Source organism: Astatotilapia calliptera, chromosome 2 (genome assembly GCF_900246225.1).
Source record: "Astatotilapia calliptera chromosome 2, fAstCal1.2, whole genome shotgun sequence".
NCBI classification, from domain to species: domain Eukaryota; kingdom Metazoa; phylum Chordata; class Actinopteri; order Cichliformes; family Cichlidae; genus Astatotilapia; species Astatotilapia calliptera.
Window position 1 is genome coordinate 2,143,104 of NC_039303.1, and position 27,853 is coordinate 2,170,956.

The following is a 27,853-nucleotide window of genomic DNA, read 5'->3' on the forward strand; positions in this document are numbered from 1 at the left end:
TTGTGTCTGTGTCTATATGTCAGGTCGGGTCTTACACACTGCTGAGGCTGTTTCCGCCACGACCCACCTCCAGTAATTGGAGGAAAATGGAAGGATGGATGGATAAACATTTCAAGAAAAAAACGATGCATTAATAGATATTAACTCACAATTGTAACACGGAAAAGGTTTACAATTTATTTGTGCCATTTCAACATCTTCTTTTTGTCTTCTGAAGGCTGATTTCAGGCTTAGCATAATTAAAGAACCATACAAAAATGTTTAAGTCGTTTTGCACAGTTTCAGGAAACTTTAGCATGTAAAACACTTTGTAGCATTTTTACACTAAAATGCATTGATTTACATTTTTTTTATTAAAACACCACCAGATTTTTCAGCAGATGACTGACAAGCAAAGCACCGTTTACTCATCGTGACTGACATTCTTGGAGCAGTTGATCCACTGAAACATTAGTTTCTCTCAGAACCAGCTTCAGGTGCCCACACTCATTGTTGTCACTGATCCAGCCCCTTAGAGAAATCTTCATAGCTTCTTGGTTGGTTCCATAAAAAGTCAGAATAACTTTCTCAGATGAAACCTGATAGTCACATGCCAGCGTTGACTGGGACGCTAAATACAAGACATCTGTGGCGTTGTCTGTCGCACAGTTGTCTATGGTGACTGAGCCGTTGCTGAAAGTGAACATGTAAATGTCATTTCCATCACCTCCAACCAGATAATCTCCACCAGTGGACACCAAGATGTCGTTACCATCTGAGCCTTTGAGAAGAGAACTTTCATAACCAGACACTAAGATGTCCGAATAGATGGTGCCGATCACAGTTTCCACATCCTTCAACACGTCGCCCTCAGCGTCAGCATGGTGGCCTTGGCCCGTCAGCAGGTTAACATAAACCCCTTCACCCTTCTCATGATCACCCCGATAGAGAACAGAGTCTCTGCCTGGACCTCCGTCCACCAGATCAGCTCCTGGTCCAGGAAGGAAGACGTCCCGGCCAGAGTTTCCCATCAGTGTGTCATTTCCATCTTCACCATAAAGAGTGTCGTCTCCTCTCCCACCAATCAGGATGTCAGCTCCATTTCCTCCTACCAGCGTGTCATCTCCATCACCTCCATCCAAGGCGTCGTCCTTCCACCCACCAATCAGAGCGTTGTCTCGGTTGTTGCCTATTATAACATTAGACTGGGAGGGGCAGCCTTGCACTGTGTGAACCTCTGACAGATTTCTCTGAGCGCTGAGGTCCAAACGACAGTCCACCGGAGACTGTGTGAGAGTCACTTTGAAAGCTTCTACCTGATAGAAAGAGTCGTCTCCAGCTGAGTTTAGAGACTTGAGTTTGAAATGGACGCCATCAGAGCTCTGAAATTCTAGATGCTGATATTTTTCATCATTACCGTAATTGAAAAGAATGAATTTTAATATTTCCTCTTTTTTCATGATTCTAACATGAACATTATTTCTTGTTGAGTACAGTATGACTTGACTTCCATCAAGGAAATCCATATCTACCAGCACAGTGTCAGTTTTCTGATCTTCTGCAAAGTTATCAATGATTATGCTTTCATCCACATGTTTGATTATGTAAGTGTCTTTGCCTTCCCCTCCTATCATCAGTGCCCCCCCGGTGTGTGGATCCAGTAAATTATCATTGCTGTTTCCAACCATGACGTCAAATCCTGAGGAGCCGTACATTTCTTTCACTGAGTCACTGAGTTTCATCCATTTCCCCAGACAGGTTTCACATCTCTGGTTTCTGTAGTCGATGGTTAAAGGCAGCATTAAATCCCATCCACAGCTGCTGATGCTGGGCTTCAGTCCAGCTGTTACTCCATCACTGGTCTTGATCTGCAGGTGCTGATAATTCTTTGATTTAAACCAGTTCTGTAAAATAACAGTTCTTCTGCCGTGTACCTGAACGATGATGCTCTGACCTTCACATCTACATGTTATATGCTGATATTGTTCTTTAAGGAAGAGCAGGTCCAAGGTTAGATCTGGTGATAGATTGTTGATGGTTTTCACTCCTTGTCCTGCTGTGATAACGTACCAGTCCTCTCCTCCTCTCCCCTCAATGAAATCATCTCCTAATCCAGGGACGACAACGTTGTGTTCTTTGTTTCCTTTGATGACATCGTTATAGTTTGACCCGCGGACCTCTGTCACGCTGTCCAAAGCATCATCCTTCTCAAGGTCCACCTCCAGAGGAGACGGGGAGCTGCTGTAGTCAATGCTGAGGCTCTTTATACATGTGGTGAAGATGTTCCTCTGCAGGCAGTCAGCTTTGTTATCTGACACTGTGAAGGTGATCAGATCCTTTGTGATGAACAGCAAGTGTCTGTGTGCTGATGACCTGAACCAGTTCACTACAGTAACACGAAGAAGAGTGCTGCCATGTTGAGCCACCAGATGAACATCATCACATTCTACTCTGACTCGAAACGTATGAAGATTTGCTTCTATGATGGCCAGGTCAGTTTTCTCGTCTCTGGAGTAATTTTCAATGAGCACAGAGGAACGTTTTCTGCCTTTCACCATGTAAATGTCTTCTCCTTCAGCACCAATCAGACGATCTCGCCCTCCTCCCCCATCTATCAGGTTCCTTTCTCCATTTCCAATGAGTTTATCATCATACTGAGACCCAAAGATGTTTGTAACTGTGCGTAAAAGTGGCTGTGATGCATCAACAACTGCACCGCGTGCCTCGAACATCTTGTTAATTCCTCTGGCCACCAGCTGAACTGAAGAAACCACCGTGGAGGAAATCTCAAATAAGACTCCGTCTCCTGACATCATGTTCATGTGACGATAATCTTCTCCTAAAAACCAGTTTTGTATTCTTACAGTATGACTGCCCTCATACGTCAGCACAACATCGTTTCCTGATTTAGACACAGAAATGTGGCTGTAGTCGACACTGAAATGCAGAGTGTCTTGTGCTCTGGAGGGATCGTAGTTGTTAATGATCGTTTTCCCTCCATTCTCAGGAATGATGTAGGTGTCCCTTCCTCCTGAGCCTTCGACATAACTTCTCTGTGGACCGAGGAAGAATGTGTCATCCCCTGGTTCCCCATGAAGTCTGTAATAGTAGCTCAACATGACTTCAATCATATGTTCGTCCTGTGATTTCTGAACTGCAAAAAATCGATTAGAGTCTCTGTTTCCCCTGTATGTCCCGTACCTCGAATAGGAAAGAGTTTTATAACCTGAAACCACTGTCACAGATCCAGCTGGTATGAACATGAGTATTTTTCTTTCATATGTCGCGTGCTCTAATCCATGTGACTCTCCCAGACCAAGAATTATATCTTTGCTTCCATCTGTGTTAATGCTCCAGCATTGTCTTCTTGGACTCCCATCACGAGAAACAAAATAGTCCATGCAGAGCTCAGACTGACCCTCATCAGCGAGGCAGAAGTTAATACCTCCTCCATTCCAGGAGGAGGCGCCAGCAGCAAAATCAATGGCTGTCGTTCCATCCTGTTGCTTTGTGACTTTATAATATTGGTGATAATCTGAGATCTGTGCAACAAGTCTTCGTCCCTCCTCAATTTCAGCATAACGCCAGTCATAAAACACACTAGCCACATGTATAGCAAAGTGCATGATCCCTTTTCCCAAGCCAACAAAAACAGCAGCTATTTTGTCCAAAACTCCAGCGTCCGCTGGGAGGCTGTTCAGTTCATTCTGGATGCCCATATAAACATCATCAATGGCCATCCGCACTACTGATAGAGCCAGATTTATAGGTGCGATGAAAGGTGCCAGTTCAGGCTGAGCAAGCTGAACAACATCTAACGCAGTCATGGTAATATCTAATGCAGCATCAATGTATCCCAGTGCATCTCCTCTTCTAAAATCTTCTGCCACACTGTAGATCCCAAATCCAATTCCCACTATTGGTATAACTGTCATAGCACGCTTCATTGCAGGGCTCCTCATGATTGTTGCTGCAGCTTTTGCGATTCTTGTGTTTGAAGTCAGAGCTTTGCTTGCAATAGCAGATGTTGTCATAGCCGTCACTCCATGAGCCGTCTGCAAAGACCCCGTCACACCATCTTTGATGTTTCCCTCTTCAAAGGCACGAGCAGCTCCTTTCAGTCCCAGCATCAGGCCCAAAGCTCCAACAGCAGTTCCAGTCCTCTCTACATGTTTGTTGACCTGATGGGAGGCTGCTGAACTGTGCTGCTCCATCTCATGCACTGATGTCTCAATGTTCTTCCACATCTTTTCACTGTAATGTTGACTCTGTGGAGATAAATCGACCCTGAACTCCTCGGGCTCAGCACCAGCTCTCTCTGACACGAGCTCACATACAAACTGTCCGTTTTCCATTCGGGCCGATCCCTCCTGAAGACGCATTCTTGCCAGATTTTTACCATATCTTGCCATTAGTGCAGCATGGACCTCTTCAGTTAACGATGCAGATGTTCTAGAGAAATAGGATTCATGTTTGAAGGTATTCTCGAATTCTGAGGCGGAATTCAAGTCACGCCTTGTGACGTAGCCATCATCGTATCCTCCCAGTGTTCCAGATGTGGAAGGTTTCATAATATCTCCAGATGTTTCTACGATGCTGGGAGATTGCTCAAAATTTTCTTTGTAATTCTTGTAATCAGCTAAAAATAAATCTTTTGTGTTTGCGTTTTCTGTAAATATTTTGTAATCAGTTGCTATCATATCAATCCATTCATCTACATTACCATTTTTATTCCACTTATCAAACAGGTCATATTCCAATTTTAAGAACTCTTCTCTTGAGTTAGTGAATCCCCGTTTTTCTGGGTCAACCCAGCTTCCTCCTCTTGCCATTGGGTGATTGTCAAAGAAGAAATCCAGGCCAGCTGAGTCATATTGATTTAAAACCATATCCAAGGCCATAAGTGTCAAAGGGAATGTTCGGAAATTTCTCACAGATTCACTTATAACTGATGCAGTGAAATATGTTGTGAACCAGGCCTCAGTGGATAGTCCTTGGTTGACATGTGCGTCCTCTGCACGAAAAATATTTCTCACATATTTAGCATAGATTTGTTTTTGTTGGTTTTGGCTATTTCTATTGTTTGTTAAAATGTTGTTTCTCATGTGTGTGTAACTTTCTCTGCCCACCTGTGCATTAATACATCTCTTAATCTCATCAATTACGTTTGCGTCTCTTTGATTGTTGTCAAGCCATTTTCCAACCAGGAACACGTACAGTTTTTTATGCTCAACTTCATATATCCAGTTATTGATCTTCAGGTATGTTGTCCTTGTTTCTCCATTCTTTGCAAAGTGATGAATTATATTTTTAATGTCTTTCCCTGAATTAATCTGATAACATTCATTAAGGACTTCTTCACCATCATTTAGCCAGTCTATATAATTTTCAGTTCTCCCGTTTACAGTCCTTTGGCTTCTTTTTCCTATTACATATTCTTCTATTTGTTGGTTGTTGACTTTGATTTTCTCTGGTACTGGTTGATCTGAGTGAAAGATTCCCCAAGACAGAGCCTGAAGCTCATCAATGGCAGATTTAATCTCGGGAACTTTATTTTGGTCAATCTTCGGGAAAACTTCTGGGTTAACAAATCTCTTCGGTTCATCTGGCCAGCTGTTTTGTTCTGGTTTTTTGTTTCCCCTGTTTTTTCGTCCACCCAGAAAGTTTCTTTCATTGGTAAAAACAGCCTCTCCTTTACTTCCAGGCTCATTTCTCATTATTACATCTCCGTTTCTATCAAGGGTTGCTACCATTTTCTTGCTGTTGTCTTTATGTCTCCATTGCAGCCCCTCTGGAGAGATTTCCTGAGTGATTTTCCTTCCTGTGTGAGTGACTTGGACGAGAGCGTCCCTCACATGAAGCTCTGTCTTGATGTTCTTTTTATGGAGGTCCCTCAGCAGAGTTTCCATGAATCGTTGGTCTGATCCGACCTCACAGGCCACCACACTCGTTGTTTTAATTTTATCGCTGCCTCTGTTTGTCCTTTCAATGATTTTTGCCACATCTCCTGAACTGTATCCTGACAGTCTCATTTCTCTTGCGTTGTCTCTTTTACCATGACCTACCAGCACCAGTCTGCTGTCCTCTGACAGAGACACTGGTCCACCGTGGATCAGTTTGGGTCTTTGGTTTTCATCAAGAACATAGACAGAACTAACTGCTGGATGTTTGTCATACAAATATTCAGCAGCTCTTCTGACCACAGGATCATTTTCCATCATTATGATCTGCTGGTGGTCATACTGTGTGGTGTGATCAGCTGGTCTTTGTGGGATTTTGTAGCTGGAAACGGAGTCAGGTCGATCCATCACCTGGTAAATCTGCTGATTGTTCTGGTTGGTTTCTAAGACTGTTTGGAGGCCGCGGAGCATAAAAACCCGAATGAAGTTCTGGTGGAACTGTGTGGTTGTGTTTCCATCGAGAGAGAAAACTGGAGCCGCTTCCAGAGATGGTTTCAACATCAGCTTTGCAAGTGAAGATCCATCAAGTCCAGACACAGTTTGTCCATCTTCTGAAACACTTCCAAATATTTTCACTACAGTGTATCTGTCTGCTGCTGGTACACAGGCGTCGTTGAACAGGCAGTCCTTGGTGACTTTCACGGAGTAATGAGGATCCATGCTGTATTCCTGCTGGACTCTGTCACTGGTGGATTTTTCTCTGTCGGTCATGATCAGAAGTTTTTGGCTGTAGCTGTGGGAGATCTCTGAAGCACCCAGCAACCAGTCTTGTACCTTCTGTTTGTCAATATGTGCCAAGAAGGCATTAAAGTCCTGAAAAATGAAGCAAAGACTGAAATGAGAGAGAGCTCCAGGATAACTGTTTTGGTCTCAGTTAATTTCTATAGGATGAAATTTGTGAACTTTTTTTGGATCTCTAGATATAATCTTAACAATCTGTTTTGTTTATGTAAACCTACAGTTTGAGCCAGACACTCACATTATTTAATACTACTACTACTAATAATAATAATACATTTTGTTTAAGAAAGCGCCTTTCAAAACACTCAAGTGTGTACACAAGCAATAACAGCAACAAACATAATTTAGAAAATAATAAGGATAAAACAGAGCAAATAGATAAACTAAATTAAAGTAGCAGTATGGAAAAGCTTATGTGGAATAGGCTAGTGTGAACAGGTGAGTTTTGAGTCTGGGAAGTGATGTTTCGTATCTCAGGAGGAAGGGAGTTCCAAAGACGGGGGGCAGAGCAGCAGAAAGCCCAGCGCCCCACGGTGGCTAGCCGGGGGGGAAGGGATGGAAAGAGAAAGAGAGGAGGAGGATCTGAGACACCGAGCAGGAATGGTAATGTGAACCAGGTCAGAGAGGTATGAAGGCGAGAGATGATGGGTAGCCTTGAATGTGCACAAAAGTATCTTGAAATTGATGCGGTATTTAACCGGAAGCCAGTCAAGCTGCAGAGCAGGGGTGATGTGGTGCATAGAAGGGGTCCTGGTGATAATACGAGCAGCAGAGTTCTGGACACGTTGAAGCTGATGGATAGATTTTTGACTACGACCAAAAAGAAGAGAGTTGCAGTAATCGATCCAGGAAGTGACCAGGCTATGAACAAGACTAGCAGCGGCATGTGGGGAGAGAAAAGCACGGAGATGATTAATGTTACAGAGTTGGAAATATGCAGACCGAGGGATGTTATTGATGTGGGAGTTAAAAGATAACACCCAGACTTTTCACACATGGGGAAATGGAGAGTGGCGAGTTATTGATTGTAGTAGAAGCTATTAGTTCTGGATAGTGTTGGTTCAGTGCTGAACAGGAGAAGCTCTGAGTTCGTCTAAACAGAGGGTGAGGGAGGTCCGGGGAGAGAGCAGGTTTAGTGGACAGATAAAGCCGGGTGTCATCAGCATAACAGTGAAACTGAATATTGTATTTATGAAAAATGTGTCCAAGGGGAAGAAGGTAGATAATGAAAAGAAGGGGCCTGATCAGCTGTCATCAGTGAAGACCAGCAACAGGTAACATAAGTGACCTGCATACCAGGCTAATTATAGTGAATTAAAACTAAACTAAGAACTAACTGAAATTATTTTCTGAATTTGAAAAGCTAACTACAAATGATAAAAAAATATGGAGGAAATATTCTTCGTGTTTGTTAGTTGGGTTAAATTTGTAATCCCAGCTTTCCTGATGATGCGTTTACTGAGACTAGGGATGTTTACACGACTGCTTTCGAAAGGTTTTGTGTTTTTATTGTAATACCTGCACTGAGTTTCTTATGTGCACATAATATTATAAAGTGATTGCAATGAACCCTGACTGATGGACATCAGGTGAATCTAATGCAGAGCCAGATGCAAACTCTCAGGTTTAGCCATTTAGCCATTCTTATATTTTGCTTGTTCTTGTGGTTTATTTTTGCACACCTCTGTTGCTTGTGAAGCTCGCACACAAGAATTTCACTCGCATGTACTGTACCAGTGTACCTGCACATGTGATGTGACAATAAGAGGGATTTGATTTGATGGCAGGACTTGAGAGGAAGTAACAGGCATTTGGTGAGACGTAGTAAATTATAGTTGTGTTGCACTTGCATCCATTTTGATGGGAGCTAATTAAGGCTGCTGGCCATCAGTGTTGGTCAAGTTACTTGAAAAAAGTAATCGGTAACTAATTACTGATTACTTCCCCCCAAAAGTAATCCCGTTACTTTACTGATTACTTATTTTCAAAAGTAATTAGTTACTTAGTTACTTAGTTACTTTTTAAAAACACGATTTACAACCTGAATAGGTGATAAAGTGATAGATCTTTCAGCCCAATTCTACTTTTTCTGCATAATCATCATACAAAATGTAATCAGATGGAAAAGTCTCTTTTTAAAACTTGTTTTATTAGTTTTAATCTTTTAACTTTATGCATCAAGCAAAAATTTAATTATCTGCAACATTCTCTGACTGGAAGAAATTAGTTTAACATTTAAACCTATTTTCTGCACATTCCAGCACATAAAATAAAATAAAATATTTTTTGTGTTTACACTCAGTCTTTCAAATAGATGCAAGTAAAACACAGCAGAAAATAAATAAAGTCAAAGACTCAGCGGTCCTGTTGCTCTATTTTCACCTGTAAAGCAGGAGTGGGGTAGGCGGAGGTTTACCCTGGTGCAGGTGTGCCGCGGTCAGTGGAAGAATCCGCGAGTTTCTCTGTGAGTTTCCCATTACGTCGTAGCTACTCGGTGCTTGTTGGAAGTTTAGGGGTTTTTTCGCTGTAAAAAGAAGTTTTCTTCCCACGCACAGCGGACACTAATGTTTTTGTCACTTTTTATGGAATCAAACTCAAAGTAAGGTCAGTACTTCCACGCTTTAAACGCTGCACGCTCATACTCTCTCTGCACTCGATATATGATGCACTGTTGATCTGCACACAGCTGTTGTCACGAACGTCGCACTCGCTTACGTCACTGTCGTGAGACATTCTCGCAAAAAATTACGGTTTTAGTAACGCAGTAATGCAGCGTTCCTACGGGAAAGTAACGGTAATCTAATTACCATTTTTGCAATAGTAATCCCTTACTTTACTCGTTACTTGAAAAAAGTAATCAGATTACAGTAACGCGTTACGCGTTACTGCCCATCTCTGCTGGCCATAAAAATATACATTGAGAGTTGTTAGTGTTCCAGTGTGGAGAGGAAGCAAGTTGCCTTTCATAGTGAGTATAGGGCTGGTATTAGAAATGCAAAACACCGCTGCCTAAGCTTGAAAGACACTGCTTCCCATGGGCAACCGTGGCTCAGGGGGTTGGGAAGTTTGTCTTGTAACCGGAAGTTTACCGGTTCATTCCCCTTCTCTGTCTGTTTTGGTCGTTGTGTCCTTGGGCAAGACACTTCACCTACCGCCTGCTGGTGTTGACCAGAGGGGCCGATGGCGCGAACTGGCAGCCTAGCTTCTGTCTGTCTGGCCCAGGGCAGCTGTGGCTACAATTGTAGCTTCCACCAGTGTGTGAATGTGAGAGTGAATGAATAGTGGAATTGTAAAGCGCTTTGAGGGTCTCGATGGGTAAAAATGTTCTGTGAAGTGTGACATTTTAATGCAAAACTATGAATTCTTTATAATCCCAAATTCACAGACAGCTGAAAGATGTGGCTGAGCATCACATTAAGCTTACAACCAACAAGTGCATACAGCAAGTAGTACAACATTGTGTAATCCGGTTGTTCAGTGATGACACGACGAATCCTACTTCCGGGCCTAAAGTAGTCTGCGTTTAATATGGCTTTTGTGTTGTTAACATGTTTAATGTTTTGTATTTTCTTCTATTTAATCTCAAAAAGCTCCTAAAACAGTCAGTGATCCCTGTTGACCTCCCTTGGCTTTTATTACCGCTAATCATTTATTTAAGCTCAGTTTTTAAAACCTTAGGATGTAGCTACAGCCCAGCCCATGCAGCAGTATATGAATGACTAACCTCGTATTGTGGATGGATTATCTCAGTTGTTCTCCTGGCTGAAGTTTGGTCCTTTTACAGCATCCTGCCATGCGATTACATTTGTTCCTGACCACCGAGAACACTCACGTTAACTTTTATCGAGTGGAAATAAAGTTAGCTTGTTTATATTATGCTAACATAGCTGTGTCGCTAGCGGTCACGTAGCACATCATTATATACCAGCTAGCCCAACTTCAGTAACCCTACAAACGTCACTGCTGTTTAGTTTTCTGTCTTCATTTATGCTGGAAGTGATAACAGAGCTGTACGTTTGAATTTGTTTCCAAAACCCCGCAGTCAGGACATGCTATATTGTATTTAGATAGAAGCTAGCGAGCTAACTCCCTGCTAACTTCTAACTCCGTTAAATGTCATAAATTCCGTTTTCATGGATGCCTGGATGTTAAACTCAATTGTTACACCTGGTAGAGCAGAACGCTGATCATTTTATTAAAGATGAAAGACTTTAGACAGTTTTTAACTCTCAGTAATGCCACAGTGATCGTTTGATATATGGACCTGCAGCGGAGTTTAGGCCCAGACACGGCTAGTGACGTCAGACTGAACAACCGGATAACTAAGTGATTACTGCTCTGATATGTCGACCTGTACTTAAGTGTGACAAATACAAAAATTCAACATCTCCTCGTAGCAAACCCAGCTACCACTATGAGCTGTCTGTTGTATTGTGTCCGTTGGTAATGGTGTTTGTCATTTGAACTCTTTTTCTTTGTTGTGTTGTATTCACGATGAATTCATGTTTTGTGCCGTTTTAGGAAAAAAAAAAGATACAGATACTGAGTGGAAGGAAATGCTTATCTTTATCAGCCTAATCAAGTTCTATTTTAGTTCTAATGAAATTCGTCATTAGAAACAATGTCTTTCTTCTCAGCACTGTTTAATCTATTAAACTTGGATTTCCAGGCTTCTACCGTTCTACCTTTAAAAGCCGGAGAGCAGTCAAATGCTGGAAGTGGAAGCTAAATTGGCTAGTCATTCATATGTATATTAGGTTGTTACCTAGGAATTCTGGAGGGAGGGGAGTGGGGGAAATAAATCTCCAAAAGTCACCAACTTGGAGTGTTTCAGTTTGCCATCTTAGGGAGAAATCAACACACATGGGTGTAGGTCCTTTGTTGCTGAGATTTATTGATGAAAACAGTACAAAAAACCAACCATTTGTACACATATTTACAAATAATAATAAAAAGCGAGTGAGTACATTACAACATTTTCAGCAATCACTCACAATCCTGGCACTGTCATGGTATCTGTAGTCTGCATTTACCACATGTGTATCTGTAGCAGTGAACACATCGCACAGTGGCCTGATTTTTCTTGCATCATGTGGAGGTCCATGAACCAATGAACATGCTCCGTTTGCTGTGCATGTTGAATAGTCCATTCTTGAATGCTATGAAGCATGTCAAGAGTGATCAAGAGTCGAAAAAGAGAGCTTGTTTGGGGACTGAGACAGCGAAAGATGGCACAGTGTGGCGTGAAGAACAGGTGGGGACCTGTCTCCCTTTCACCCCAATAGAAGCGTACGCTGCAGATGGAGAGCCAACGGCTAAGGCCAGGAGAAGTATCTCGAGTCGCCTTCAGAGCTTCCTGTGTTTCATCACTCTTGACATGCTTCATAGCATTCAAGAATGGACTATTCAACATGCACAGCAAACGGAGCATGTTCATTGGTTCATGGACCTCCACATGATGCAAGAAAAATCAGGCCACTGTGCGATGTGTTCACTGCTACAGATACACATGTGGTAAATGCAGACTACAGATACCATGGCAGTGCCAGGATTGTGAGTGATTGCTGAAAATGTTGTAATGTACTCACTCGCTTTTTATTATTATTTGTAAATATGTGTACAAATGGTTGGTTTTTTGTACTGTTTTTATCAATAAATCTCAGCAACAAAGGACCTACACCCATGTGTGTTGATTTCTCCCTAAGATGGCAAACTGAAACACTCCAAGTTGGTGACTTTTGGAGATTTATTTCCCCCACTCCCCTCCCTCCAGAATTCCTAGGTAACAACCTAATATACATATGAATGACTAGCCAATTTAGCTTCCACTTCCAGCATTTGACTGCTCTCTGGCTTTTAAAGGTAGAAACGCAAAATGATGGCTCCGCGGGGGTTTAAGTGTTCATGTGGTCATTTTTTGTCTCATGTTTACTGACCTTCTCCTTTGTAATGACACAAGCTGGGAAGTTTTCACAGTCCTGAAATCCATCCAGCAAAGTTAGTGGCTCAGTGTCCAGCCTAATGGAAAATTAACATATTAGCATTACTGCATTGATCTCATAAACCTGTGAAAGAAAAAAATTGCAAGAATATATTTAAAAATCGCAGTTCTTCGATCTTATACAACAGTCAGAGGTTCAAAGGTTCTACATGGGCTCCTCGAAATCATACTCTAGAGCTGAGCTGCAGGGTTTCTCTCACACCTTTTTGCACTTGCTGACTTGTAAAAGCCTACAATTTTTATTTCACCATTTACTAACCGCACAGAGATGGCATCGTTTAAATATGTTAAAGTTTTCTTTAAACAAACAGTATTATTAAAGTTTTTCATGACTGTTCAGTAACAGTGTCTGTCAGGGCTTCGTGGTGTGGAGAGAAGGAAAAGAGGACTCAAACGTAGGACTCATTGATTAGCGATGAGAGAAGATTATAGTGGATGAATGAAGAGAACATGAACGAAGACTGACTGGCTGGCTGAACTGAAGACACTCGCACAGGGACGACGACAACAACATAATGAACTGGAGGAAACTAAGGACTTAAGTACACAGACTGATGAGGATGATAATGGCAGACCAGTGAGTACACAGCTGACTAATGACCAGTGTTGGGCAAGTTACTTTGAGAACGTAATTAATTATAGCTACTAGTTACTTCTTCAAAAAAGTAACTGAGTTAGTTACTGAGTTACAATATTCTAAAAGTAATTAATTACTTGAAAAGTAACTATTACGTTACTTTAAAAAAACAATTTTAACCCTCTGGGGTCCAGGGTAGAATTGGCCATTTTTAACTATTTCTGATGTTTCCTCCACATTTCACCTTTAAAAACTATTTATTTGCCTTGTTTGGTCTCATCAGCACAACCTCACGTGTCTGAATTTACAGTCGTGTTTTCATTTTGACAAACTGTGTTAACACAATTGATCTAAATCAGACAAAAAACATAAAATCTGAGTAGAAAAAAGTTTTATTTTTTACTGTAACAACCACAAACATGTTTATTGAATCATATTTCATAACTTTAAATGCAAATATAAAATGTCAGTTTTAAAATCCTATGCACAAGTTCTGCAAACAACATCACAGCCTGATACCTGCAGGTCTGACAGCAGCAGGTGTGTCACTCCTGTTTCTACCTGGAGACAGCAGTCGCCTCATTGTTCTGACACACAACACAAAACTATCCACAACACTACACGCTAACTACACAAGACAGCACGCCACTCCTAAAACTTCCCCCTCTTTCTAAGCAACCAAATGTCATGTTGCCATATCATTTTTTGATTGGTCGCCATGGTGCATTTTTCCACCAACACGAAAGGGCAGGGTTTTTTTGCTCATAAGCAGAGAGCGCTCGCTGCGCTGTCCTTAGACAGCAAACGTGACGAAACTATTGAGGAAAAAACACCGCGTATATCTTGTTTATCATGACTCTGGTTTTACTGGCCTATCAACACAATTTAAAACCTGGTATATGTCACCTTGTTGCTTTGTCTTTAAGTGGTCATGTGATTGTCTTACCACGACTCCTTTATTCTTCCTCAGTCAAACAGCAGCACTCATGCCATTGTTTTGCCCCCTGAGCTCCAGGTGTTGTGTAGTGATGTGTCGGTCGCGAACGAAACGGCTCTTAGAGCCGACTCTTTAAAGTGAACAACGCGAGCCAGCTCCTTATCCGGTCTTTAAGTCTGACGTCACTAGCCGTGTCTGGGCTTAAACTCCGCTGCAGGTCCATATGTAGCCGGTCTGGCCTTAAACTCTTATTGCCATTAGTTCTCTGCGTTGTGTTGTGCGAATGACCAGAGGAGTCAGCTCTCACTTTGCCAGCTGGGTGGATTTATTCTCCCAGAATTTTAGTTACTTTAACTGTGTTTATTCGCTCTGTAACTGAGAACACTAGCGTATGCTCACCTCTCCTCAGCGGGGCCTCTCGGCGACTGAGGAAAATAGCGCGCAGCTACAGGAAGTGACTTCGTGGGAAGTCAAAGGTCACACAAACAAAATAAAAGCTCCCAAAATATAAATACAGAAAATAAACATATATAAATAAATACATATACATAACCAATACTGACAAAGCGAGATAACACTGCAGGATGGACCTTTGGTGAAATATAAATAATTTTTTAATACACCCGTTACATCCACCCCTCCTAGATTTCACCAAAATCCAGAACAGTCAGGTGAACAATCTAATTGGAACACAGGGACAAATCTACAGAATTTATGGCTCCTGGGCACGGGTTTAAACCTCCGAGCTATAAGCTCTAGTATCAGCTGTATAAGCCACCTACCAGATAGGTTCAGAAAGAGCATGAGGGTGATCAGGCCTCAGCCTTTCTTAGATCAGTGTGATGCCATTTACACCACACACATTCCCAGCCATCCACACACATCAATACCTTAAAAACACACTATGTATTTAATTGTGCCATAAGGATACTGTCCCGTAGAATCAAAATACAGAAAGATCTCTAAACACCTGGGTTTACTTAAAACAGCGTAAGAAGAGACTGAGACCTTCTGCTAACTGAATTTGCCAAACGCTTAAAGCCAAAAGGCTTTTGAACCATGGACTCAATGAGTCGATTAACTCTTTTACTAACTCGGCCAGCTCGCGTCATGACAACATTGTCCGGGCCTGCCCGTGGCTGTCCTTGTGGACCCACATCATGACATACATCCGTTGGAGGCATCTGCGTGTCGGCGACATGCACAGGGACTACTGATAGGGGCTTGGTGTGTGCATCACGATCTGTGTCTGATGGATGTGAGTGAGTGAGTGCAGTTTCTGAAAGTGTGTCTAACACAGACGGGGAGTCCAAGTCAGGTTCTGCTACCAAACTGTCCAAGTCTGTGTCTCTGTCTGGGCAGTCCTCTCCTACCAGGGAACACTGGGTTGAATCCCCTGCAACCACCTCTGGAGCTTGTTGACTTGTCTTGCCCAATCCTGAGAGTCCCTCACTCAGGGTCTCCTGACTCTCATCATCATCTGAGTTGATCCAAGCACTGGTCCTGTCCTCTGCAGTCTCCTCATCCAAGGAATCTAACTGGTCTGACGCACATGACCCTCCCTCTGATCCAGTGTCACACAGTTCAGTAGTCACTACTGGCAGGAAGCTGATATTTAAAACCAGGTTGCGATGTACCACCTTTATGTTGCCTCTGTCATCTTCCAACTTGTATGTGTGAGTCTGCAGATTTCTGTCTCTGACTGTGTACACTGTTGCATCCCACTTGTCAGCAAGTTTCTTCTTTCCTCTTTCACCCTTATTGGCAATGAGTACTCTGTCTCCTATGTTCAGATACGTGCCCTTTACTGTTCTGTTATATCCTTTTGCCTGTTTGTCTTGTTCCTTGATGGCATGAGTCTGGGCAATCTTAGCTGCCTCATGAAGATGTGACATGAGTGTTTTCACATAACTTTTTTGATCCACAACTACAGGATCACAGAGCACCTGTTTAAACATCACATCAACGGGGAGCCTCGGGATGCGGCCAAACATGAGCTGAAATGGGGCAAAACCTGTGGTCTCATGTACAGTTGCATTATGCAAATGTCAGACTTTGTATTTGTTGAGGCCACTTGTTCTTTTCTCTGAGGGGCAAGGACCTAAGCATGTTGCCAAGTGTCCTATTAAACCTCTCAGTCCCTCCATTGCCCATGGGATGGTATGCCGTAGTATGGGATTTGGAGACCCCTGAGAATTTGAGCAGTTCTGCCAAGAGCTCACTTTCAAAATTTGCCCCCTGATCGGAGTGAATCCGCTCAGGAAACCCATACACACAGAAAACATGGTCCCATAGTTTCTTAGCCACCTGCTTTGCAGTCTGGTTTGTGCAAGGGAAGGCATGGGCTAGCTTAGTGAAATGATCTGTAAGGACAAGAACATCTACTGAGCGTTGCTTACTATCCTCCGCACTCCAAAAATCCAAACACACCAGCTCCATAGGGGCGGAGGTTCTGATGCTCTCAAGTGGGGCTCGAGCAGAGGGTTCTGGTGTTTTGGCCAGGATGCATCTTTGACAGCATTTGACTCTTTTATATCAGACTCCATCTTCGGCCAAAAGAACCGTTGTCTTGCCAGATATAAAGTCTTCGCTTGCCCCTGATGTCCTGCAATATCATGGACACCATTCAGTGCCTTTGCTCTGAGACTGTCAGGCAAAACAAACTGATGTCTCCTTTGTTTACTCAGGGGGTCCTTTGTGATCCGATAGAGAACTCCATTTTGGATCCTAAGCCTTTCCCACTGTTTAAAGAACACCATGGCTTTCACATCAAATCCTGCCCTTTCACGCCTGGAAGGTCGCCTTCTCCTTGTGACAAATGGTAAGATCTTTGAAATACTGGGATCAAGTTCCTGGCTATGCTGGAGTTCCTCTAGTGTGGACACAGGAAATGACTCCTGTCCTGGCCACACTAGGTCCTGAACAGACTGGAACAGTTCCACAGCCCTTGTTTCAGCAGCCAGATCCCACTCACTGTGAAAATCCAGGATTGCCTTAACATCCATAGCATCACACCCAGGCTGAGACGAGGGCGTCTGCAGTCCTGTGGTGCGGAAAGGTGGTGTGTCCACGCGTTGACCTTGGACCTTCAACCGGAATGCATTTTGTATTCCCTCAGAACTGACACTCTCAGCTTCAGAAAGGAGGTGACTGTACTGCTCTGTGATCAGCCTATGGCTGACTGTTGTTGCAAAGGGGTCTCTGCTGAGAGCATCAGCTACGACATTCTTGGTACCAGGTATGTGCTTCAGATCAAATGTGTAAGGAGCAAGCTTGGACACCCAACGCTGCTCACAAGCATCAAGCCTTGGTTTTGTCATGATGTAGGTGAGAGGGTTGTTATCTGTCCACACTGTAAAGGGATGACCTCTTAGCCAGTGACTGAACTTCTCACACACACTCCATTTCAATGCCAAAAACTCTAGCCTGTGGGCTGGGTACTTTTTCTGTGAATTGCTCAGGGTCTTACTTGCATGATTTCCTGTTCTTCCATTTCAGACAAAACTTGTCGCAGCTTTTGATAATGTGCGGGAGGGACTCGGCGGTAAGGAAGGCGGAATGGCCTCTCATCAGTGAGCCTGATGCGGTGTACAAAGCCTTTGGCCTTGCCACAGTCATGTGCATGCTTGGAGAAAATGTCATTGTACTTCTCAAGCATTTTAACCAATTTCTCCTTCCCCCCTTGACCAACATGGCACAGGTCAATATCAATTTCGCTGAGCCCAACCTGTTTTAGTCTCTGTTTAAGATCAGTGAGGTGGGCATCATCCTTCTCTTCCTCCTGCACAGATTTCTGGGGTTGACAGGTGCCCTGGAAAACTTCAAAATCCTCAACAGCAACACAAGGGGACACGTCAGCCAACTTACTGTTTCTTTTCAGGGTGACTGGTTTATCCAACAGGTTAGTGACCTTCATGGGAACCCACCTATCACCCCACAATGGCGTTATGATGCGGCCAACCATGATGTTACGTGGCATGGACTTTGATGAAGTGGCTTCAACAATCACTGTGCTCCCTGGTGACATAGAAACATTACTCGGCAGCTTGCCCCAGACTAGATGCTCTTGTCTTGCTAACAAGGTGACTGACTGCTGAAGCTTGACTGTGCCAATCTTGTCTGGGAGTTCTTCACCTCTCCCTCGGGATGAATTAGCCATGAGGTCAAGAAACTGCTCACACTCTGGGGGACAACCGCCACCTGACACGAGGCGCCAATAGTCATTGGTTATTTTCAACTGGTGCATGAGAAACCGGATGACATTTGTGCCAATGATTATATCATCACGTTGACCTGGCACTACAAGGATGGGAACAATACAGGTCTCTCCATACAGTTTCATTTCAACTTCATACATGCATTTGGGCTTGGTAAGTGTGCCACCACAGCCTACTAGCACTATTTCTTGAGGCAGGGGAGTGGGTTCTGGCAGTGTATTCTCACTCAGCATACTCTGTTCTGCTTGCTCACTGAGTGTGCACGCCATGGAACCAGAGTCAAGCATACCCTGCATGTGGTGTCTGTTATTAATGCTGACAGGAGTGTAAAACAGTTTGTCAAACGGGCCAACTCTCTGTGTGTTTTGTACTACCACCTTAACACCATCTGGTGCAGCTGCACATGCTTTAATGTAATGCTTTTCAACGTCATCACTGCCGAGGGTTTCAACATCTGTGCCCACACATCCCCTCACCAAATGCGGGCCAGCTAGTTTAAAGGCTGGGTGTCATTAGGTTGGGAGGCAGGGCGCCTTTGAATCGGTGAGCGACGAGGGCAGTTTCTCTTAATATGGTTTGGCTCAAAGCATGCAAGGCATAGGTGTTTCTGCCTACAATGCACAAGGGTAGAATGTTCAGGGGACTGGCATACTCTACAACATCTGGGTCGGGTCTGACCTGGAGGAAGCTGCTTGTCTGCAACCTGGTTATTCTGCGATAAAGCATGGTCAAAAAGGCTGATTAGTAATTTCAGGCAACTGTCATTACAAGGGGACTTTACTGTCTCATTTGATCCCGCCTGCACCTGTGTTTCTCCCGGGTGCATTGATGTCGCTAGACCATCAGCTGCAGGGGTCTGGATGTTAGCTTTAACTGGTGTGAGACACTTAGACCTGGGGAGCATACGCTCTTTCATCTCAAGCTGGTACCGATTCACCTGCTCCTGAATCTCACTGGCTGTCCACTTATCTGGTGCCTTGAACTTGAAAACAGCAGCAAGGGTGGGATCAGGGCAGTACTTCACAAACATCATGGCTGCCTCCTGGCAGGGATCCTCCATGTGCCGTCCGAGTCTCTTCAGGCTTTCCTCTGCTGCATCAACTGCCTTATTCAGTCTGACCCAATATTCTACAGGAGTTTCTCCTGGCACTGGAACTGTGCTGTAGAAATCGGCCATAGGCATACACGAATATGTCATGTCACTGAAATGTTGCCTCAGTATGTCATATATAACATTTGGATTCTCACAAGGTTTTCACGATGGGGTGCTTCTCAGAGTTATTCTTACAATGTCCTTAGCTTTGCCCATCAACTTGAACATTGTTTCTTGGTACTGTTCCTGAAGGGGTGTTGCTCGCTTCTTGACATACATTCTCATCAGCTCCTCCCACTCACAGACTGTATGTTTATCCGACCCATCTCCTCTGAAGACTGGAGGCTCTCTCACATCTGACTGCAGGACTAGCTTTGCCCCAGTCAGGTTAAGGTAAGTGGGCTCGCTGGGTGGCTGGCTTACACTGCTCTGAGCTTGTGCGGCCCCGTCATCCCTTTCCCCACATTCCTTTTTCAACTGATCCCTAATGGTCTGCCCCACCTGTTGAGCTATATGTGTTATCAGGTCATTTAATGCTGGGTCTGCTGTAGCTGAAGGGTCTGAGAATGAGTTACCTTTACCACTACTGGAAGATGTGCAACCAAGTATGCGAGTGGAACAGAAAGCTGGGGAGCCTGCACTACGAACAGGTGTACTAGGCAACCCCTCAATTACCCTCCCTCTTCCCATGGCAAAGCTGAACCCGTCACTTGAAACTTTTTCATCATCCATTGTTATAACATATGCACAATGCAAACAGCAGAATTAAATTTACCTTGTAAACAACAGTCCAAAAAAAAAGGTGCAAGTGTTTCCTCGAACGCTTGGGATTTGTGTTCAGAGCTTACATTAAATTGTCCATTACAGCAACCTCTGGTGACCAAACTGATGTTGATCGCGTCTCCACGAACCACGATGAGCAAGTCTGAAGTGGTGTGGATCCGGGTCACGGCACCACTGTAGCCGGTCTGGCCTTAAACTCTTATTGCCGTTAGTTCTCTGCGTTGTGTTGTGCGAATGACCAGAGGAGTCAGCTCTCACTTTGCCAGCTGGGTGGATTTATTCTCCCAGAATTTTAGTTACTTTAACTGTGTTTATTCGCTCTGTAACTGAGAACACTAGCGTATGCTCGCCTCTCCTCAGCGGGGCCTCTCGGCGACTGAGGAAAATAGCGCGCAGCTACAGGAAGTGACTTCGTGGGAAGTCAAAGGTCACACAAACAAAATAAAAGCTCCCAAAATATAAATACAGAAAATAAACATATATAAATAAATACATATACATAACCAATACTGACAAAGCGAGATAACACTGCAGGATGGATCTTTGGTGAAATATAAATTATTTTTTAATACACCCGTTACACATATATCAAACGATCACTGTGGCATTACTGAGAGTTGAAAAACTGTCTAAAGTCTTTCATCTGTAATACAATGATCAGAAGAATTAGAAGAATATAGGCGGGGTGTCAGGCTCAAGGAAGGAGTTCGCTGGCTTATATCAACCCTTGTGCCTCTTCCCCCACCCTCAAAAACAGACAAAAAGCAGTTCATCTCCCCATTTCTTGAGATACACGGCGTCTTAAAGTCTGAAACAGTCAACAAAGCGCAGTTGGGCATACCCCACCCCCCCCCCCCCCCCAGAGGGAAATGAGAAATGAGTAGATCAGAGGGACAGCTCATGTTGAGCAGTCTAGAGACAAAGTTAAGTCTGAGGCTGAGATGGTTTGCACACATGCAGAGGGAGAGTGGATATACTGGCCTAAGGATGTGAAGATGGAAAGAGGAGAAGCTCAGAGAAGCTTCATGGATGTGGTGAAGGAGGACATGCAGAGGGTTGGTGTCACAAAGGAAAATATGGACGCAGTATGAAAAGGATGCAGATGAGCTGCTGTGATGACCCCTAATGGACTTTTTGGCTCATTAATAACCAAGTATTTCAACAAAAAAAAAAATCCAGTGTATTGTGAAGCACTGTCCAAATTATTTTACAAATACTTGCAAAGGACATGAAATATCCAGGTATGAGACAGCAATTTTAAACATGCTAAACACCATTTAAAAAATGTAAATGACTGAAAGCCTCTTTACCTTTTTACAGATCTTCCAAATCTTGACAGGTGGTAGCCATTTCCCCTAAATGAAACACATTCTGCATTATACTTTTTGTTATGGATTACTTTTTTACTTTTGAAAAAGTTGCAGTGTGCTGTGGTTGCAAGTAGTAAATGTCAAAGTTAAGTCTCAAATTTTTAGGTGCATTCTTCGTCATGGGCATTGGGTCTTTCTCTAGTTCTACTTCCTTGTCTCATCTTGTCTGATTCGTTCCCACCTGTTTCCTCTCCCCTCCTTACATGCTGTGTATTTATTGTCAGAGTCTAACTCCTGTCCTTTGTCATTTCCACCCTTATTCTGTGGTTTCACTAGACGTCAGGTTGTTGTGTGTTATTCCTGCATCCACCTCTGTTTTTTCAAAAAGACTTTGGCATTAAAGCTGTTTTTGAATTCAACTCCTGTCTCTGGCACACTGCGCTATATTGCATCTCCAGCAAACTATATTCCCTAAAACATTTTCTCAATTAGTTTCCTACTGAGTGATGAGGCCATGAACACACCAGACTGGTTATTTTATATAACAGATACCAGTGCATGCTGCTTTGTCTGTGTTGGAGCAGAAAAAAAGATCTCCACTAGGAGACAGCCAAGATAGCTCATGTTTTCAGTAACCTTTGCCCCCTGATATTAAATATTATTTTTTTTCCACATGTGACAAGGCTTATTTAAATGCTTCTATGACACTCGCACTGAAAGAGCCACACAGTGCTTCTAATAACCAATGTCTATGATACCCACAGGGGTTTTAATGTAGTAACAGCTGTTAATAGCCATAAGATACCTGGTTGTTGAGGAGTTCATAAGCTTTTCATCAAACATATGTTCAGACAGTCCTTGGAGTTGATGCAGTGCAGCGATGTCAGAGCCGAGTTCCTCCCACTCATCATCTCTCACCTCTGAAAGCATTGAAACACAGTTTAAAGCTCAGCAATTTGTTAGGGATGGGGAACTAAGTCCTGGTTCTGGCCGAGAACCACTTCTACACTGGATTTGTATGCCCCTAAGATGCACTATCTTTTAAAAACCTAGAACGGGCAATCCACACTTTTATCCTATCTCGACTGGGCTACTGCAACTCTTTATATGTAGGTGTCAGCCAGTCGTGTCTAGCACGGCTCCAGCTGGTCCAGAATGCTGCAGCTCGTCTCCTGACGCGTGCAAAGAGACACGAACATATCTCCCTGGTGCTTGCCTCTGTTCACTGGCTCCCAGTTTGTTTTAAAATTAAATACAAAATTTCATTGTTGTTAAGAAAAACACAATACAACATAAATATTATAACAAACTAAACAACATGAATAAAATATACAACAGAATAAAGTACTATACGAAAAAGAATAAAACGCTCTGTTATAGTAGGAAAAACTGTCGATCTTACGTGCTGCACAATAATATTTAATATTTAGTATTTACTGTTATATTCACATAGATCATCGCCATGATGTTGCTCTGTTTTTTTGCTGGTTTTCTCTTTTTTCTTTCTCAACAGGTGATCCAGGTGATTGATATATGCATTTTTTGTCTGGTTTTTTTGTTGGTTTTTGTTTTTTTTGCCCTTTATCACCGTTCCTCTTCCCCGCTGTTTTACTTTCTCCCCTTTCTTTTCCCCAGTCAAGTCTGTCCTGTATTTAGCAGGTTAAAGTAAAATAAAATAAACAATAAAAGGTGAATCAAATAGACCAATAGGGCAAGGCCCGGATGGTCCATTTGGTAAAGTAAATCTGTTGGGCATCTTTCTTCGCCTTTAGACAATAATTCTGATGCAAAAGAGCCAAACGGGACAGGCAGAAAAGAAAAAAAATATTAGGAAAAACTGCACTTGGTAACATTGCACACCAGAGAGAAAGTTGTGTATGCGATATGAGTGTGTGTTTGTCTGCACATGTGTGGTCATCTGTAGTGCTGTAGTCTCTTACCGAACTCTTCAGTGAGGCTGAGGAGGCTGAGGATGACCAGGAGCTTCAAACTCCAGCAGCCCTGCCTCTGTCCTGCCATCGCCCTGCAAAATATTATTAACATGACACTGTGACACAGTCCAGTTGGAAACATGTGAACATGGATCACCCCAAACATTTTCACAGTTTCTACACAGGTTCAGGCATTCTCCTGTCATGTTTAGTCCATGCAGTCATGGTTCTGGATCTTTGACCAGAATTTGAATTTGGAGTTGAATTGTGAGTTCATTATCTGATTTTGTTTGTTATAGATTTCTTTGTTCCCTTTTGTGATTCCCCCAGTTGTGTCCTCGTGTCTGTCTCTGCCCTGTCTCAGTAGTTAGTCTTGTCTTCCAGTCAGTCATGTCTCGATGGTTGTTTCCTTTTTGTCTGCGTCAAGTTCAGTCTCAGTCTCTAACGGTTTGTGATGTTTCCTGTTTTGTTTTGTCTTTATTCCTTGTGTACTGTTTAGTTTTGTGTCCTTTGTCAGTTGTATTCCCAGCTGCTTACCATTTCCTCATAACCCTGCATGTAGAGCCACTGTCTTAGTCTCTCTTTGTTCTCTATCATGTTCTCCCTCATTTTTACATGCTGTGCGCTCCTGTGTTTTCACTTTAATTCCAGCTTTATTTTAAATTTTCTGTGAGCTCCAACAATACAGCTCCTCTTTGAGTTTCAGTCCTGCATACTGTGTTCTAATCTGCCAGCTGATCAGTTTATCATGACAAATACAGGGTGTATTGGTGGACAGAGCTACAGACCCATGACACCCTTACCCAGGTAGCTAGCAGCTATGACCAGCACTACTTGAACAGTTAATAAAAGGACAGGTAATGTTTAGGGATGCACCGATACCGATACTGGCATCGGGTATCGGGGCCAATACTGTAAAATGTGTGTGTACTCATACTCGTAAAAGTTAACCGATACCATGAACCGATACAAACTTATTTCTTTAGTCAGAGGGTGGCATGTCATTTCTGTTGTAGTTTTTTAGATTGGCCACTAGGGGGACATCCAGCGCTAAACAGGCACAGGGTTAGGCGAGTGAGACTGGCGGCTCCAGATAAAAAAGAGAAACTGGAGGCTGCTGTAGCTAGGCTAAACAAAATGTCAGCAGTGTGGACAGGAACAGCCAACTTTAACTCAGGTTTTGGAAAAGCAACGAAAAATGTCAAGAGAAAATCCACAGGCAGTTAAAATAACAGAGACTCTGACTCATTTTATCGCTCTGGATGACCAGCCAATGCTGGTCGTGGAAAACATAGGATTGAACCGTCTTCTCAGCATACTCGAGCCGCGATATGAAATTCCCAGCCGCCCATACATCAGGGAGATAATGGTGCCAAAACTTTCTGAAGAGGTAAAGACAGCAGTGTGTGCGCGATGTCAGTCCTCAGTTTAACGGCACACTGATGATTCACGGGCAGATGAGGAGTTTGTTCGTCAATGCCAAATACTTTCGTTATTTTGTTTGTTCGTTTACAATATGGACACTCTGCAACAATTTAAAAGTTTATTTTATTCCAAACAGAAGTGTTTATTTATTATTCTGAAAGCTCGAGACAGTGCCAATAGTTCAGTGATATTTTGTTAAATTACAATGTGGACACTCCGCAATAATTTAACAGAAGTGCTTATTTTTCACTTGAAATTTTTTGTGGTCATTTTTATTAAGATTTTATTTTAAGAATAAAATAAAACCTGTCTTCCAATTCATTGCATTTGCGTGTGTGTGTGTGTGTGGTAAAAGTATCGGTTTTTGTACTCAGTATCGGCAAGTACTCAGATCCAAGTATCGGTATCGTATCGGTTTGAAAAAATTGGTATCGTTGCATCCTTAGTAATGTTTTTCGTGCTGTTGCACACACAGCACGCTCGTTTGTTTCAATTCGACAGTTGCCAGAAGACAGCTTACCATCTTGTGCATAATAACCTAACACTCCTGGGTGCTATAGACTACAGTGTACACTGTACACCCTGGTTTTCTTTGCATCAGTCAGTGTCTCCCAATTAATGTGCATTTTCGAATCCCCCGAACGGCTACCCTGAGGTACCCCTGAGCAAGGTACTGTCCCTATACACTGCTGCCCACTGCTTCACTGAATGAATGGGTTAAATGCAGAGACGAGTTTCTCAATAAAATATACATTGCTATTATGCCTGGAACACCTCACTCAGGAGGAGGCCACTATCTGTAAGGGAGAGGGCAGCCACCATTCGGAGAAAGCTAATTTCTGCCACTTATATCCACGATCTCGTTCTTTTGGTCATTAAACGAAGCTTAATGAAGTCCGGCAGCCTCGCCTCTGTCAGTGCGCCCCAGGGCAGCTGTGGATACAATGTAGCTGCCATCACCAGTGTGTGACTGTGGATGACTGGATGTAGTGTAAAGCGCTTTGGAGTTCTTAGAGCAGGGGTCTCAAACTCAAATGAGCCGCGGGCCACTTCTGGCACCGTCATCTCATTGGACGGCCACGTTAGTGTCCAAGTAGTAGAAAATACCAAACACGAAAACACCCACTAATATTTCCTAAAATGTAGTGTTTTGTTTGTTTTATTTAATTCCAAATATTGTGTAACAAGACAAAATTGCAAACATGAACGCAATTTATTTCTCACTCTTATCTATCTGCAGCCTTTCAGTTTCAGTTTTATTTGGCATATGCAAGTTAGCACAGAGTCAACACTGCAATGACATGTATTTGACGAGCAGAAGACGGTCACTCAGCAGTGTAGTACAGTAGTTTCATTGAAGAGATTCGTACTTCAGAGAATATTCAGTCTTTTAAATTGCATCTTAAAACTTTTTTTTCACCTTGGCTTTTAATTCAAGTTGAGTTTGATTATCATCAGGCCTGTTTTATGTTTGTTATGTTTGTTTGTTTTTTATGTTAATACATTGTCTTCTCATTTATCGGTATTTGTTTCTCTATTGTTTTCTCTGTTCTTTGCTAATTGTGAAGCACTTTGGTGCTATAGAAATACATTTTGATTTGATTATATGAACAAAGAGGCTGTAATGAAGTAAATTCTGCCTGTATGACCAAGACTAATCAATGTAATTCTGGTGAGTGTGAGACATCCAGTTTAACTGCTACTGAGTTAAATGAACCAAGGACTGAGAATAAAAACTCAGTCATATATCCACAAACACAACAAGCTGAAAGTCAGTGATGCTGCTCGGTTTGCAGTCCTGAACATCACGGCACAAGCAGGATTCACTGCACTGTTAATGTTAGCTGTGTTATATTGCTGCCTCTGTTCGGTGGTGTCGAGCCAAACGGACTTTAACGTGTGTTTGAACGAGCTGACGGTTCACTCGTTAAGCTGAAAGAAAGATGCTTTAATCACAGCAGTCACACATGTGTCCACTGTACCATCTGGAACTCTTCTTGTTTACACTCGTAATAACACAAACACTAAATCCTGCTTCTCTGGTGCTGTTGTGTAGCAGTGTGTACACCTGAGACTGTCACCTGCCTGTCTGTCCTGCACTCTCTCTCTGTTTCTTTCTCTCTGATTGTGGAATTAAAGTATGAACATGTGTTTATAAGTTACACTTGTGTTTGAATCCTGCAGCTTATCACACATTTGATTTCCATGTGTGACGACTGCAAGTGTCCAGAGTGAGGACAGACTGAGGAACCCACTGCTGCACATCATCTGTGAGGCTTTGCACCCCTGATGATCCACCAGGACAAACTCAGCAGTGTGTGAGGAAGAGGAGGAGGAAGAGCCAGCAGCAGCTGACAGATGCAGAGAATAGACAGACTGTTCCCTGTTTGTGAAGGACTGCTAGGAAAGTTTAACATAACTGTCTGTGCTGAATCAGTCTTATTAGGTAATGTTCAAATAATGTGATCATCCCAGTGTTTCCAGTGTGGGAGAAAGTACTCAGAGTACTCAGGGCCTTCAAGTTACACACTATGAAAGGCAGCTGTCGGGCGTTGTGTGGAGTAGTGATGTTCGATTCGTGAACGAATCGTTCAATACTTGAGAATCACTTTACTGAGTTGTGAACCATGATTCACAAGCCCAACTGACTCACTGACTAATCCCTGTTGCTGTTAGCAAACTAATTCCATCAGTAGAAATATATCTAGCTTATAATTATAATTGTGGGGGGGGGGGAACAACAGCCAGTTTCTTAACAAAAGCATTTCTGTTCTGAACTGGAAGAAAAAACCCTGAGTAGAAGCTCACATCAAGAAAATAGCTCCTCGGTTCACAGTAGCATCGCTCTGCTAACATGCTAACAGCACATTTGAGCTACTCACCCCCTCCCTTCCTGTGC

At 42.9% G+C, this 27,853-nt stretch overlaps 1 protein-coding gene across 1 annotated transcript; it reads right to left on the reverse strand.

Annotated features, from left to right (window-relative positions):
• LOC113030412 (uncharacterized) lies at positions 1-27,853 on the reverse strand. Its single transcript, XM_026181847.1, has 6 exons — positions 27,837-27,853; positions 23,539-23,621; positions 22,404-22,518; positions 21,599-21,643; positions 12,617-12,698; positions 1-6,752 (listed from the first exon to the last, which is right to left on the reverse strand). The coding sequence occupies exons 2-6, from the start codon at positions 23,615-23,617 to the stop codon at positions 408-410; spliced, it is 6,666 nt and encodes a 2,221-aa protein (XP_026037632.1). The 5' UTR covers positions 23,618-23,621; positions 27,837-27,853; the 3' UTR covers positions 1-407.